The 17,583-nt window shown below is 38.2% G+C and overlaps 1 protein-coding gene across 1 annotated transcript in view; it reads right to left on the bottom strand.

Moving 5' to 3' along the window:
• Positions 1–16,438, bottom strand: part of LOC126419004 (uncharacterized) — a 113,646-nt gene extending 97,208 nt beyond the window's left edge. Inside the window, exons 1-2 of the mRNA XM_050086056.1 lie at positions 16,289–16,438; positions 702–883 (exon numbers count right to left, since the gene is read on the bottom strand). Of these exons, the coding sequence (XP_049942013.1) occupies positions 702–862 (161 nt within the window). The 5' untranslated portion in view covers positions 863–883; positions 16,289–16,438. The remainder of the gene's footprint in view (positions 1–701; positions 884–16,288) is intronic.
• Between the last annotated feature and the right edge of the window lie 1,145 nt (positions 16,439–17,583).

Here is a 17,583-nt window from a genome sequence, read left to right as displayed (position 1 = left end):
ACAATCTGTTTTACAATAGGACATCCCAGATCTTCTCCCAAGACACAATGTCCACTTTCGCAAAATTAACATTCAGAGCTATACATATTTACACTTTCATTCACTCTAAAAGACTTTTTACAATTGTTAGTCTTACCACTGTCCACTTGTACCAGCCAATACGTCAAAATTCAAGTAATGATGCGCAACATAAATCTGACAATATATTTTTATTAAATTATTAAAGAGGCAATATCTTACACACTTCTATAGAACATGACATATGACAACGTCCGTTATTTACTGAAGGGGTTATTTTTCTCTTTTTCTGTCACTTTAAAATAATCTATATATTCCTACTGAAAATCACCGATTCACAAAGATCACAAACATTCGTGTATTGTTACATACTCGGTGATGTATATGTACCAAATGTATAACTTCCCATTGTAAAACCTTTAACCCTTTTAGTGCCAAATACGATTTGAACATGATCCAGATTTTCGGCGAAAAATGCCAGTAACGATCTGATCGTGATGCCTTTCTCATTCGCTAGGAAATACTAACAACTTTGCCTTCAAGCGCGGAAAAAATGAATGAGAAAGGCATCACGATCAGATCGTTACTGGCATTTTTCGCCGAAAATCTGGATCACGATCAGATCGTATTTGGCACTAAAAGGGTTAATACACAGACTGAAACTGTATATTTTCAAGTAATACCTGACAATGCTGGGCTGATCAGATAGTGGTGTCCCCCATGGCATATGCATTGGGGGCACATGCAGCCATGTTGATGATGGAAGACTAGTATGGTGTGGAGGAGGAGATATTTCACCAAACATGCTGTTGTCAAGGTTTTGATAACCAGGCACAAACTGCATGTTTTATATAATAAACAACACCTGAAAATGAAATAGAAAAAACATATCACAAATGTCAAGAACAGAGAATGAAAAACAACATGATAAATGCTGAGTCATAATGAGAAATCAAACAAGAGATCACTAAAAATAAGAGTCCATCAATTGGCATTAACAATGTAGGACCACTGATCCACTGAAAAAACAGATGTTACATAAGCATAGTTATTACAATGAAATAGAGAACTAAAAATTGAATACAAATGTACCGCATTTCATTCAAATAGGGACAAGCAAGTCAGAATTTTCACTTGTCACATTTGGAAATTATGTCCACCTTCTGTACAACTTGGGGGAATGAATTACACTCAATTGGCTCTATGGATTTCCCCTGGCACTTCCAATAAGGTAATCTGGCACAACTTTGTATACAAAAAATCAAATTGTCACACATCAGATTTCACATTAAACTAAAGGGGATTGCTGTAGTTATCAGCACTGGGCCTTTCAAGTGGATGTTCCTGAGAATGATTGAGTAAGAGGATTCAGAAAGGCTGGGTGTAGCTTGAAGAGGATGGATTGCAGACAGGTTGATATCAGGACACTAGACAGACCATTCACGAGAGTCTTCTGTGTGTATTCGGCAAGGGAATATGGTGATCTGGAAGGACTTTGTGGCTATGTACATAGACAGTGCAGTTAAGTAACAATTGGAGCCATCAAATCTGTAAGGGGATATCCGTGTTTTACAAAGGAACCATGCCTACTCACAATGCCATTACCAATTTTGTCCAAATTAGTGAATTAGGCAAGACTTAGCCAGAAATGAAAGTGACAGATGTGGGAGCTCCAGATGGCCAACCATTCACGAAAAATAGCATTTACGATGTAGGTTCGGTGAAGCATATGCCATTTATGATTGCTCTGTGTCCAGGCACAGGTTAGCATGAGGGAATGAGTGCAGAACAGTACTTAGAGGTTTGTGGACTCTAGTCCCTGTGCAGAAACTTTTTTCCAATTTTTAGGTTACTTACACTGCAAATAAACTGAAAAAATGTTCAGTACATTGCATTTATTAATATTTTTATAAAGTCATGAAAAGTAATTTTTTTACTGGTGTGATGAAGTTCTACACACAGGAGAACAAATTTCTTTTCTCTCATGGGGAGTCAAACAAATCTACAATTATATGATCAGATTTTTTAAAATGAAGGAGAATTACCTTCATGTCAGTATTAAAAAGTGTCCCCCCCCCCAATGCCCCCCACTAGTGCAACCCAGCAATGTATATTTTTATCATCAGTTAAAGTGTTTGATCAAATAGCTTCAACACTGCTCTTATCTAAAAGAAACACACCACGCAAAGAGTGCATCAAATTACATTCAGTTGTTTATCACCAGGTACCCTTGCCAATATATTTCTAAATACAGAATGAAATTTTCACTCTGCAGTGGAGTGTGCACTGATATGAAACTTCCTGGCAGATTAAAACTGTGTGCCGGACTGAGATTTGAACTCGGGACCTTTGCCGTTCGCGGGTAAGTGCACTACCACTGAGCTACCCGTGCACAACTCACGACCCGCCCTTACAGCTTCAATTTTGCCAGTACCTCGTCTCCTACCTTCCAAACTTCGCAGAAGCTCTTCTGTGAACCTTGCAGAACTAGCACTCCTGGAAGAAAGGATATTGCGGAGACATGGCTTAGCCACAGCCTGGACTCTGCAATATCCTTTCTTCCAGATTGGAATAATTAAATCCTTCTTGAAGTCTGAGGGTATTTCACCTGTCTCATACATCTTGCTCACCAGATGGAAGAGTTTTGTCATAGCTGGCTCTCCCAAGGCTATCAGTAGTTCTAATGGAATGCTGTCTACTCCCGGGGACTTGTTTCAACTTAGGTCTTTCAGTGCTCTGTCAAATTCTTCACGCAGTACAATATCTCCCATTTCATCCTCATCTACATCCTCTTCCCTTTCCACAATATTGCGGTCAAGTACATCACCCTTGTGTAGACCCTCTATATACTCCCTCCACCTTTCTGCTTCCCCTTCTTTCCTTAGGACTGGTTTTCCATCTGAGCTCTTGATGTCCATACAGGAGGAGGCAGTATCTATCGTATCCCTAATGATATATCCCTCTACATCCTTACATTTGTCCTCTAGCCATATCTGCTTAGTCATTTTGCGCTTCCTGTCGATCTCATTTCTGAGACTTTGTATTCCTTTTTGCCTGCTTCATTTACTGCATTTTTATATTTTCTCCTCGAATCAATTAAATTCAGTATCTCTACTGTTACCCAAGGATTTCTACTAACCCTCATTTTTTTACATATTTGATCCTCTGCTGCCTGTCAGTTTACAAGCCTAAATCTCATCATTTGCGGTAGTTGCTACTGTTTTGTTTCAATATGAAGAAAACAGCGGCCAAGTCTCATTGGACGCTCTAAGGACATATGGTAAGGATGATATTAGTGAAAGAACGTGTAGTGAGTGGTTTCAACGCTTCAAGAATGGTGATTTTAACGCTGTAGACCGGCATCGTGGTGGAAGAGAGAATGTTTTCGAAGTTGCAGAATTGGAGACATTGCTGAGTGAAGACTCGCATCAAACTCAAGAAAAACTGGCACAATTAGTGGGAGTGACACATCAAGCCATTTCAAAATATCTCAACACTATGGGCATGATTCAGAAAGAAGGAACTTGGGTCTCTTGTGAGCTGAAACCAAGAGACATTGAACGACGTTTGTGCGTTTGTGAACAGTTGCTTCAGAGGCAAAAACAGAAGGGATTTCTGCATCACATTGTGATCGGGGACAAAAAACGGGTTCATTACGATAACCCTAAATGCAAAAAATCATGGGGATATCGCGACCATGCTTCAAAGTCGACTGCCAAACCGAATAGTCACGGCTCCACGATCATGCTCTGCATTTGGTGGGACCAGCTCAGCATCGTGTACTATGAGGTATTAAAACCATGTGAAACAATCACAGGTGCTCGTTATCGAACACAATTAATGTGTTTGAGCAGAGCATTAAAAGACAAATGGCCGCAAAACAGAGAGAGGCACTATAAAGTGATTTTGCAGCACGACAGCACTCGACCCCATGTTGTAAAAAAAGAGGTCAAAAAGTACTTGGAAATGTTAAAGTGGGAAGTGCTACCCCACTTTCCATATTCTCCAGACATTGCTCCCTCTGACTATCACCTGTTTAGATCAGTGGCACATGGGGTGGCTGACCAACACCTCCAATCTCATGAAGAAGTTACAAACTGGGTCGATTCATGGATCGCTTCAATTTTTTCAATGTGTGATTCATACACTGCCCGAAAGATGGGAGAAAGTAATGGCCAGCGATGAAAAATACTTTGAATGATACATGTGTAACCAATTTGTTTCATTAATGACTCAAATGATGGGAAAAAACGACGGAAGCAAAGTTGTGCACCTTGTATTTTGTTATTCATTATTAAACCTAATCCTGTATTAGCCCTATTTGATTTTGTATTTATAACCCTGTATTCACCTGATCAGAGGTATTGTTCTCCTGCCACCAAACTTCACTAATTCCCACTACATCTAACTTTAACCTGTCCATTTCCCTTTTTAAACTTTCTAACCTACCTGCCCAATTAAGGAATCTGACATTCCATTCTCCGATCCATAAACAGTTTTCTTTCTCCTGATAACGACGTCCTCCCGAGTAGCCCTGCCCGGAGATCTGAATGGGGGGACTATTTTACCTCCGGAATATTTTACCCAAGAGGACGCAATTCTTCATTTAACTATACAATAAAGCTGCATGCTCTCAGAAAAAATTATGACTGTAGTTTCACCTTGCCTTCATCCATTCGCAGTACCAGCACAGCAAGGCCGTTTTGATTAATGTTACAAGGCCAGATCAGTCAATCATCCAGACTGTTGCCCCTGCAACTACTGAAAAGGCTGCTGCCCCCTTTGAGGAACCACACATTTGTCTGGCTGCTGAACAGATACGCCTCCATTGTCGTTGCAGCTGCAGTACAGCTATCTGTTTTGCTGAGGCACGTATGCCTTCTGATCAACAGCAAGGTTCATGGGGGGAGTAGAAATCTATCCTTTCATAATATTGTCATTATTCCATCCTGAATTTTCCATTGTTTGATTTTGCCAAAAACATGCTAGGAGCATTGGATGTCTTATCTTTATCTAATGAAGAAAATTAGGAAACTGACTCCTTATTTTACACATGTAATGTAAATCTGTGAAATAACATCGTAATCAACCTGAACTGTATGTCTAGAACTGATGAGACTATTTGGAGCTACAATGGAGATGAGTAAGTTCAACTGGATGTAGTTACTTTTAATTGTAATATAGAAAAATCAGTAACAGCAATCATGAAAACAATGTCTGGGATGATATAAAAGAACTGTAGCCAGTTCGCTAGGGCACTGTTGGTCAGAGGTCTTTCAACTCACCACCTATGATGCTGTGTGCAATAAATCTACAATGAGAAGTATAATGGCTTAGCTGCCTATTCTTTCACGTTACACACTGATTGAAACTAAAATGTGAATCAAGTTCTCAGCAAGAATTCCAGGACAATGAATAGATCTTGAGTTAAGTATTCTGAGTCACACCATCCAAACAGACTGATTATCTTTCACTGAGTTTCTAAATTCAATAACTCTATGTAAATTCATTTCATTTAAACACGAAAACATTATGCCACAATGTGGTTGAAATAGCAGGGAATTAAACAAAGTTAACTCAAAAGGCTGCTACGCATGTGTCACAGTTTGATAAACTGAGAACAGCACTGCTTTGACACCAGCAACAGCCATTTCCATCGTCATCTGTGATGTTCATTAACAGAAGTCTATTCCATGGCAGTCTTATTACAAATATTTTCTGGGGCACTTTTACTTTGCCCACCTTATTTTACAAAGTATATACTCCACCAAGTAAAACGAGGCAGAACAGAAGTTAAATTACTGAGCACAATAGTAATTTGGAACATCAACAGATATTAACAAAATAATTAAAGAAGTTACAATGTCAGTGAAATCAGATGTTGTAAAATAAAAAGATAGTGGAGTAGGCCTAATGAAGAAATAAAGGGAGCTGTAATCAAGATTAGTTTTTGAAAAACAAAATAAAAAAACTTTAATTACTAATGAAAAATATACAGATAAGCCATTTATAGTTGTTTGTGGGTGATATGGCTCTGCTAATTAGGCAATCCATGGATTAACAGAATGTCCCCAGAACAATTACTCCAACAAAGAAAAATTAATTTGGTGCAATAAACAAGTCATAACAATGAATTCCAAAAGTCGGAGAACATCAGCACACCTAGACGTTAACAATAACTGCTAGCCAAGTACAAAAATGATGCTAGGTTACAATACTGTAAGAAACTTTTATCCCTCACAGACACGGTTTCCTCCGAACTGTTCAAGTTTTCAAACATTTGTATATCTGCTAACAGTGTGAGCTTAAAATCAAGAAATGAAAAAATAAGCCTTTTGAAACCAAAATAATAAGTTTGCGGTGACATCAAAACCCAAGCAAAGAAGGGAAAGCAGAAAGGTGGTTTAGTATATAGAGGGTCTATAAAAGGGCGATGTTCTTGAGGTCAATATTATGGAAATGGAAGAGGATGTAGATGAAGATGAAATGGGATATACGATACTGCGTGAAGAGTCTGACAGAGCACTGAAAGACCTGAGTTGCAACAAAGCTCCGGGAGTAGACAACATTCCATTAGAACTATTGATAGCCTTGGGAGAGCCAGTCCTGACAAAACTCTACCATCTGGTGAGCAAGATGTATGAGACAGGCGAAATACCCTCAGACTTCAAGAAGAATATAATAATTCCAATCCCAAAGAAAGCAGACGTTGACAGATGTGAAAATTACCGAACTATCAGTTTAATAAGTCACGGCTGCAAAATACTAACACGAATTCTTTACAGACGAATGGAAAAACTAGTAGAAGCCGACCTCGGGGAAGATCAGTTTGGATCCTGTAGAAATGTTGGAACACGTGAGGCAATACCCTACGACTTAGAATATACATTAAGGATGGTCAAATCTACGTTTCTAGTATTTGTAGACTTAAAGAAAGCTTTTTACAATATTGTCTGGAATACTCTCTTTCAAATTCTGAAGGTGGCAGGGGTAAAATACAGGGAGCCAAAGGCTATTTACACTTTGTACAGAAACCAGATGGCAATTATAAAAGTCGAAGGGCATGAAAGGGAAACAGTGGTTGGGAAGGGAGTGAGACAGGGTCGTAGCCTCTCCCCGATGTTGTTCAATCCGTATATTGAGCAAGCAGTAAAGGAAACAAAAGAAAAATTCGGAGTAGGTATTAAAATCCAGGGAGAAGAAATAAAAACTTTGAAGTTTGCCGATGACATTGTAATTCTGTCAGAGACAGCAAAGGACTTGGAAGAGCAGTTGAAGGGAATGGACAGTGTCTTGAAAGGAGGAGATAAGATGAACATCAACAAAAGCAAAACGAGGATAATGGAATGTAGTTGAATTAAGTCGGGTGATGCTGAGGGAATTAGATTAGGAAATGAGACACTTAAAGTAGTAAAGGAGTTTTGCTATTTGGGGAGCAAAATAACTGATGATGATCGAAGTAGAGAGGATATAAAATGTAGACTGGCAATGGCAAGGAAAGCATTTCTGAAGAAGAGAAATTTGTTAACATCGAGTATAGATTTAAGTGTCAGGAAGTCGTTTCTGAAAGTATTTGTATGGAGTGTAGCCAAGTATGGAAGTGAAACATGGACGATAAATAGTTTGGACAAGAAGAGAATAGAAGCTTTCGAAATATGGTGCTACAGAAGAATGCTGAAGATTAGATGGGTAGATCATGTAACTAGTGAGGAGGTATTGAATAGGATTGGGGAGAAGAGAAGTTTGTGGCCCAACTTGACTAGAAGAAGGGATCGGTTGGTAGGACATGTTATGAGGCATCAAGGGATCACCAGTTTAGTATTGGAGGTCAGCATGGAGGGTAAAAATCGTAGAGGGAGACCAAGAGATGAATACACTAAGCAGATTCAGAAGGATGTAGGTTGCAGTAGGTACTGGGAGATGAAGAAGCTTGAACAGGATAGAGTAGCATGGAGAGCTGCATCAAACCAGTCTCAGGACAAAAAAAAAAAAGTACCGTACACTTTCACACATCTGTGATATCAAAGTCCACTGCTGGCTAACATTCTACACCACATTGTTCCACCCTGAGTGTTGCAACATGCTTGGCTTCTTCTTAAAATGCTGTCCACAGTGGTATGAAGACCTCACTGCTCGAGCCTGTCCCACTCTTTGAGGGCTACCCTCCTGTGGTCATCCAGTGCGTGACAAGTATTCTACATCTACACTCTGAAAACCATTGTGACATCCATGGTAGAGGGTACATCTCTTTGTACCACTTGTTACCATTTCTTCCCATTCCATTCACACATGGAGTGTGGGAAGAATGATTGTATGAATGCATCTGTGCATGCAGTAATTATTCTAATCTTATCCTCATGACCCTTATGCGAGCAATACATAGGGGGTGGTTGTAGATTCCTAGAGCCATCATTTAAAGCTGTTTTTGATACTTTTTCCAATAGACTTTCTCAAGATAGTTTATGTCTATCGTCAAGAGTCTACCAGTTGAATTCCTTCAGTATCTCTCAGAAACTCTCTCATGGATCAAACAAACTGTGACCATTCGTGCTGCCCTTTTCTGCATATGTTCAATACCTCCTGTTGGTCCTACCTGGTATGGGACCCACACACTTGAGCAATATTCTAGAATAGAACACATGTCTGATTTGTAAGCAATCTCCTTTGTAGACTTATTGCACTTCCCCAGCATTCTACCAATATACCGAAGTCTATCACCTGCTGGATGGTCAACTATAATCAGAGGATACTACTATTTTCTTTTTTTTAAAGTGCCCAGTTTTACATTTCTGAAGATTTAAAGTAAGTTCCCAGTCTTTGCACCACTTTGAAATCTTATCAAGATCTCACTGAATATTTATACAGCTTCTTTCAGATAGTACTTCATTGCAGATAACTACATCATGTACAAAATGTCTGAGGTTACTATTAATATTGTCTGCAAGATCATCAATTTTCAACATGACCAGCAAGGGCCCCAACACACTTCCCTGGGGCACATCCGAAGTTACTTCTACATCTGAAGATGACTCTCCACCCAACATAACATGCTGCACCTTCCCTATCAGAAAGTCCTCAAGCCAGTCACAAATTTCACCTGATCTGGCAGGGGTTCCACAGGGCCTTCGAGCTTTGTTCAGTTTTGAGGATTTTAACTATTTCTCAACGCCACTGACACTAACATTTATTTCACTCATATTTTCAGTGGTATGAGTATTAATTGGGCCAATTCTCATGGGTTTTCTTTTGTAAAGGAACATCTGAAAACTAAGTTAGACATTTCAGATTTTGCTTTCATGCCCTGAAGTTCAGCTCCTGTCTCATTTGCTAGGGACTGGACAGTAATTTTGGTGCCACCAATAGCCTTTACACACAACCAGAATTTCTTTGGGTGTTGTGGTTTAGCATCTGACAATATTCTGCTATGGTAGTCACAGTAGGCATCACGCATTGCTCTCTTGACAACCAAATGTGTTTCATTCCTGCAAGATGCACTGCAAATTTAAGCTGGTTCGGCCCGTCTCCGAAATGTTGGCTATACGAATGGACAACAGGTACCAATACTGTGCAACCCTCAAATAACCCATGACAGCAATGATAGGAATCCTATATTCATCTATGAAACTGACACAAAACAAGGTCAAACCATGTCCCTGCTGAACCTGGGGGATACAAGCCCAAGGCATGAATTGATATCTGGCTGCAGCCCCATTCTTCAATACCGTTCAGCAAGTGACAGATAAATATTTCTCATGTCACTGAAGAAACCCTGACATCACTTATCCACATTCCATTCTAGGTGTTCCCTTCCCCACCACAACAGTCCTGATGCTGAGAGTTTGTGGCTGCTCTTCGTTATGGTCACTTACATGTCACACTGATCATATATATTGTCTGGGTTGACACATCCCTCCCAGTTACCTCCAAAAAAAGACAGTGCACGCATTTCTCAAGACTGTCAATTCAACTAAGCACCTGGGTGTTAAAATTACGAACAACTTCAGTTGGAAAGACCACATAGATAATATTGTGGGGAAGGCGAGCCAAAGGTTGCGTTTCATTGGCAGGACACTTAGAAGATGCAACAAGTCCACTAAAGAGACAGCTTACACTACACTCGTTCGTCCTCAGTTAGAATATTGCTGCGGGGTGTGGGATCCTTACCAGGTGGGATTGACGGAGGACATCGAAAGGGTGCAAAAAAAGGGCAGCTCGTTTTGTATTATCACGTAATAGGGGAGAGAGTGTGGCAGATATGATACGCGAGTTGGGATGGAAGTCATTAAAGCAAAGACTTTTTCGTCGCGGCGAGATCTACTTACGAAATTTCAGTCACCAACTTTCTCTTCCGAATGCGAAAATATTTTGTTGAGCCCAACCTACATAGGTAGGAATGATCATCAAAATAAAATAAGAGAAATCAGAGCTCGAACAGAAAGGTTTAGGTGTTTGTTTTTCCCGCGCGCTGTTCGGGAGCGGAATGGTAGAGAGATAGTATGATTGTGGTTCGATGAACCCTCTGCCAAGCACTTAAATGTGAATTGCAGAGTAGTCATGTGGATGTAGATGTAGATCAACTGCATTCTCTCTGGGGCAGGTACAAGGTCTAATTTGTAGGTAGTTGTCATCAGTTGGTGCCATTCATGGGGAGCAACCACTACAGAGCACACACCTTCAATGTTTCATGTGTGACAACAAGGGTTGAATGTTTGAATGACATCACTGTGGTGCATGCCAATTTAAGAGGTAACTTCTCATGCTGACAACCCTTCTCATGGTAAAGTAAGTGTATATACAGGGCCTGGATCACATCTAACTCAACACTAAACACACAAATGAGCCAATTCACAAGGCAATCTACTGAATTATTCTGAGAATGTGGGTTTGCTTTAACCTCCATTACACACATGGCTGTTTTTCTGCCAACAGCACACTGGGCCACAGCATGTACTGGAAGAAGATGCACATGACCTATACCTCCATACAGAAAGCCGCAAGCACATAGAACATAGCAATGGTGTGTTCAAAACAATGGCACACAGGGCTCGCACCCTCTCTGATAGTGAAAATCACAGTTAACTTAACATCTGACGACTGTGTACCAAAATAAAAACTGTTAAAATGAGTGGCAAGTTCATAGAGTCCTCCATCCTGCATCTACTGTAAAACCATCAGAAATAGAAGAGGAACCTCAGGAGAAAGATGCCATTGTGTTTATTCCTTTAGGTGGTGTATTGTACAGAGATATGGGACTGATTCTCCATGAATACTAAGTGGAGACAGACTTCCACCCACCAGCTAAAAGATGGTCACTCCTCAGTAGTATCAACAATGACCTCAGATTACAGAATTACGGTATGTATCAGATACCCTTCCAATGTGGCGAGACAGGTATAAATAATATTATGAAAAGAGTAAATTGCAATTCACCATATAACAGAACAACAAAAGGACTACTAAACACGCAAGCTTTCAGTCAGAAGGCCACCTTCTGAAACACACACACACACACACACACACACACACACACACACACATGCAAATGCAGCTCACAAAGATATGGCCACTGCCTCTGGCTGCTGGGGCCAGAGACAGTGGGGTCATTCCATGTTAAAGAGACTTTGTGACAAAAAAATTAAAATGACAATATTACAAATATAACCTTAAAAATGCCAAGTTAAAAGTAGATTTGTTCATTGCAAAATAATCATGAACATGAAAAAATTAAATTTCTACCTTCACTAAGCATTTAAAGTGCACTACTCTATGGCACCACAGAGAGGTATGTTTTATGCTATTTCCAGATGAGTATTAGTTGTGTTATCTATGGCTGATTGTTCTATTGTTGCAAAGAATATTGAAGTCAACATTGTTATAGCTCAAAATAATTCGTTTTGTTGAAGTAAGCTAATTGCATTTCTTTATTTTGTTTGTTTTATAATATATATGCAGCTTGTAACACCCGTAAAAAAAAAGATACAAAAGTTTAATTTGTAATCTAGTAAATTTGTTCTGTACAATACCTTTCTGTAAAAGTGAGGTTATGCACATGTTTTACAATATCATACCATTACATGGCATTTTGAAATCTTATTTAACACTCTTAGAGCTGTTACAGGTGCTACTAATTTTTGTTTCGGGTGTTACTTAACATATGTGTAACACCCGTAACTTGAATTGGAACGTTTAATGCCACCTTCATCTTTAGTAGGCCTAGGCCCTACATTTAAATTATAACCAAAGGGTATTATTATGAATGAGAAAAGTTTTTTTAACTATGTTTATTACATATGAAAACAGTTTTAGGCATGAAAACTAAATTTTTTATTCCTCTGCATACATTTCTTTAAGCACTACACCTACATTATAAAAGTTAATCAGAGCATTAACCTGACTCAACTGACGTTCTCCTAAAATGTTAATTAAGCCCAAATTTTTTTAGATTACATATAGTTTATGTTTTCCATTCTAACTTTTCCAAGAACAACAATATTTCTAACCTCAGTTTTAAATTTTATATAGGCTCAGTAAACTGCTTATTGAGGCAAATTCTAGTCATTCATAAGAGCCTATGTTTAACAATGTACTGTGCTTGGCAGTTCAAAACAAATATACTCTGTCCAATCTATGTTATTTTGAGAGAGACTTTGGACTGACAGTTGAGTGGAATTTTTTGCCAGTTCACATGGTAAAGGAGCCATGGATGGCATTGGAGGTGCACTGAAGAGGAGCATGTGTACAGCTGTTAGATCTAGGAAAATTATTATTAACAACACAATTGACTGTTATGACTACACTCTGAAGAATTTTTCTAAAATTAAGGTATTATGGGTAACAGTGGAGCATAACAGTCCTATTGTGGATGAAAGGTGGAAAAATTTACAAGGGATTCCTCAAATTCAGGGCTGCCATCACTTTTGGCCTTATAACACAACTGATTTGCTGGTTTCAAAAACAGCAGAGTCATTAATGACAAGGGTGTCAGTATTCATTACTGAGGAGGCCAAAGTTAAAACATTACATGCAAAAAGATGCATAAACTTCTATGAAGTGTGCAGTTCTGATGATTCTCATCAGGAGACTGTTTCACTATCTGAATCACAGGACAATATTGTAAGTGCTTGTGAGTTAAGCCTAACTAATAAAATTGAAAAGTCTGATTTAAAATTTGGGTTATTTGTCTTGGTTGACATTCCAAGTGACAAAAAGAAGCCAACCCTATCCAAAATTCAATACTGTTACTTGGGAATCTGCCAGAGTGAGGTTGATGAAGAGGAGGATGTGAAAATAATGTTTCTGAAGTCAGTAGCAAAGAGTAAAACACTTTTTAAACTGGATGAAACTGATGTTTGTTTTGTGAAATTCAGTCAAGTACTATCTAAGGTAACAACACCAGAAATCAAACAACAAGGTAACCGTTTGTACTACGACTTCAATTTTGAGTTGCATGTTGCTGAAAATGATTATTAATAAGTTTTTAAACCTATCAATAATAAGAAAACATTTTTGTCATAAATTTGTTAGGCCTACAAAATGAGGTAAATGTAAGTAATGATATCTTGGCCTAGTTGTGCTTTAAAACTGTAACAAAATTTTTTGTGTAATAAATAGCTTTATCCTTCAAATATGTTTTCTTAAGTACATACTTTTATTTCAAATAAACTATAATACTTCTTTTCTTTTTATGCAATTGTAAGAGGTAGATTTATTCCTTTAAGAATGAAATCTGATGCATCTATGTAACACCCGTAACATTTAATGTAACACCCGTAACAGCAAAAAATATATAAATACTGAGTTATGATGTCCAAAAAAATAAAAATTTATATTTCAAAATAAAATTTGGGGCAATACCTCTTAACAGTTGTTTTACAAGAATAAAAGCTTCATCAAGTTTGCAGAAATTAGAGAATTCCCTAACTCATAACAGGGGCCAGGTCTACTTTTGGTAACACCCGTAACACTACTTTTTTTTAATTAATAACCAGGAGAACAATAAAACAATTCCAGTATCAACATTTATAACATGAAATATAATGTAAGCCTTAAAAGTTTTCAATATTAAATCCAACAAATATTTTTCCTGATTTTAAGGTGTGTACATGTAAGACCCGTAACTATGGAATTGCCCAGTGGTCATGTGTGTGTCTACTTCAGAAGAACGCCTTCTGACCAAAAGCTTATGTGTTTAGTGGTCTTTTTATTGTGCCTGTCTGCAACTCAATGTCTATGCTATATAGTGAGTAGCAATGCATCCTTTTCATAAAATTGTCAAAACATACATAGGTCAGACAATGCGGAATGTCGAAGGTTGTTGTCAAGAGCACCAAAGATACATCACATTGCAACAGACAAAAAGGTCAGCAGTTGCGGGACATTCCCTATCAGAAATTACATTGAACGGATTTAAAAAATATCAAAGTTGTGACACAGGTGTCGAACTCCTGGGACTGGGTCAAACAATCCATCAAGAATTGAGTATGATAATTGGTGATTAATGCTTTGGTGCAGTTGTTCGCTGCAGTGGATAGCTGTTAATGTCACTCATTTATCATTTTTAATCAGTCCTGAAGCTGCAAACGCATGCAGTTCACTTTTGTGGATACACTCTACCAGTGCAATGCTCTGCATGTATTTGCGGTCTCAGGATTGATTTAAAACACCAAGTAAACAACATTAAACAGCTGTCCGCTGCAGAAGAAAACTGCATTACAGGGTTTAAAAGAGGAAGGTGATATCCCACAACAAACTGTGAGGCAGGCAGAGGAACAGCAGAGGTGCTGCCAGAATGTACTCGTGGTTGTGAACCGAAGGTGGAGCAATGTGTCGGCAGAAAGAATGGGGGAGTAATACTGGGAGCAGATGATGGACAAAGCAGCATGCTGGAGGGAAGGGGAGACAAAAGCAGAATGCTGGCCTCTAATCAGGCATTTCATCAGCATATCAGATCGTAGAGTGGTCGCTTGCCAAAATATTGTGGCCAATGAACACTAAAATCCTGCCATTCACCCATGGCCTATTTTGTCAACACCAACAGCGTTTTCTAAATATTCTCCTCTTTCAGGTGCCATCAAACTCCTTTCAACTGATGACCAACATCTACCGAACTGGATACACAATACTCATTATAATCACAAACTTCACACATTATAAAATAAAATACACTTCCTGCAATCATAAAACTGATGTTAGATGAAATGAGAGAAAAAATCGTTCCCATGTAGCTTTACAAGAAAATGAAAAAATTCAATAAATTGATATCAAATTAAAAACAGATTGGCCATAAGGAGTGCACACACTTCTACTGAAGAAAAGCATGCAATGAATTGCACACTGAGAAATTTGCAGTACAAATGTTGACTTAAAAGAAAATTAAAATAAAAAACAAATGACATGGTAGAAATAAAAACACCGATTACCTCTCAGAGCCTTTTTTAAGAAATTTTATATCACCCAATGTATGATTCTATGTACACTTTAACTGCATTAACATTAATTGTTCATTATCTTAATCACTGGTAAATAGTAGTGCACAAAATGTTAATTCTGCCTATTAACTTAACAACTTCTCCTGCAGTTATAAAATTTATATCGTTATATTACATCGCATAATCATCAGAACTTAGGTTTAATTACAAGAAGTGTTGTGCACGGATGTAATTAAAATGCGTTAGTGCGAACATTTACACCATGGGCCATTCACCGAAACTTCTCTGAGGAATATTTTGTTATTACTTTGTTTATTTTGCTCCATTGTCTCCAGTATAAATGAAACAGGAGTTTCGTAAAATAACTTCTAATTACAAAGAAAAAAAACTGATAAAAGAACATTGCGCGTCGCCAACAATTCTGTCATGTTTCCTGGATCACAAGCTGTATAGGCCTACTTTTCCACATTGAAAGGGTGTCAACAAGCAGGAGAGAAGATGAAGCAAACACTACAGCAGCACCAATCAGCATTACCTAATTACCAGAATTCCAGTGGTTGAGCAACTACTCCATCCAATACACTAAAAACGCGAAGTTACTGAAATTATTGAAATGAAATAGCCCGACTGGGTTCGCGCATGACAAATATGAAACTTTTACTTTTACAATACAAATACTTTTAGAATACCGCCGGTTAGTTGGAATTATCAATTACACTTCAGAAAAAACACAGCAGCCGGTTGACAAACCAACACTCATAAACAAACGATTGTGACGCTAAGTGTAACATTACGTTAAAGCTACAATAATGTTCGCACAGGAATTATTGTGGGTGTCTTACGTCTTCAAACTGCTGCAGCTGACTTTCAACAGATATAGTGAACTAAAAGTAAACAAATTTAGTGGTTTAAATAGCACATTCACAATGCGTTTACTTTTCCAGCTGACACAACGTAAACATCAACGACTAATTATGACAAAGTCGCAAATATCTCTGGTTGCAGCTCCCCCACTTCTTTGCGGAGCCATAGAGCTTTCTACATTATTCTAGATGTCGAAGCTCGAAATGACTACCCATATCGTATCCCTGACTAGTTACACTTATCTTATGCACAAGCAAAATAAAAATAGAATGAAAATGTTCGTAATTCCGATGTTTCACAAGTCAAAAACAAATCACGAGTAAGGAACCAACAGTAATATTCTCGATGGATCCGAGAAGAAATAGAGTTAAAGTATGCGATCTAACTGACCGTCACTGAACAGGAAAAGTATTGCCTGAACATCAACTTATTAATTTTTGATATACTGGAGAAGCTAAACAACTTTGTTCTGAAGATTTCTACATTCGTCAAATTTTGATATCGAAAAAAAAGCAAACTTTACACAAAATTACTGAATTTTTATTAGTTACTCTCTCCGATTTACTTAGACGTTTCCCTACATAAAAAAGTCACGGATAACATTATAATAACTACACTGTGGAGGTTAATGTGCGTATGTTTTTTTTTTTTTTTTTTTTTTTGACAATACGATAAAATGTTGCATTTACAAATAAATATGTAACCACGTCTCTTGCATGGGTAATTTGTTTTACTCAAAAAGTCTTCAGGGCACCTTCATCAACTTAAGAAGTTATTCAAAACGGTTCTTGAATGATGACAGCGTCAGACTGACATCATTTACTGATGTCCTGCTGAATGATATGAGGGGTTTAAGCGGCGTAAATACAGTAAATTGTTTCGCATCTTCGTTGCAGTTATACTTCTGAAATAATTTTTATCAGATTTTCCATATGAGTACGTGGTATCAGTACACTGCTATATCAGTAATTTATTAAAACTGGTACTGTGTATGCAGATACTGAAATGTGCTTTTTCAAAAATGGTTCAAATGGTTCTGAGCACTATGGGACTTAACATCTGAGGTCATCAGTCCCCTAGACTTAGAACTACTTAAACCTAAGGACATCACACACATCCATGCCCGAGGCAGGATTCGAACTTGCGACCGTAGCAGCAGAGCGGTTCCGGGCTGAAGCAACTACAACCGCTCGGCCACTCCGGCCGGCAATGTGCTTTTTGTTTATATGGTTTTATTCAGTAAAAAGACCATCAGTTGTAGTATTTTATCGTC

The sequence above is a fragment of the Schistocerca serialis genome, chromosome 9, assembly GCF_023864345.2.
Source record: "Schistocerca serialis cubense isolate TAMUIC-IGC-003099 chromosome 9, iqSchSeri2.2, whole genome shotgun sequence".
In the NCBI taxonomy this organism is placed as follows: Eukaryota; Metazoa; Arthropoda; class Insecta; order Orthoptera; family Acrididae; genus Schistocerca; species Schistocerca serialis.
Note: the sequence above shows the minus strand (reverse complement) of the source record. Positions and strands in the feature narration are given on the sequence as shown.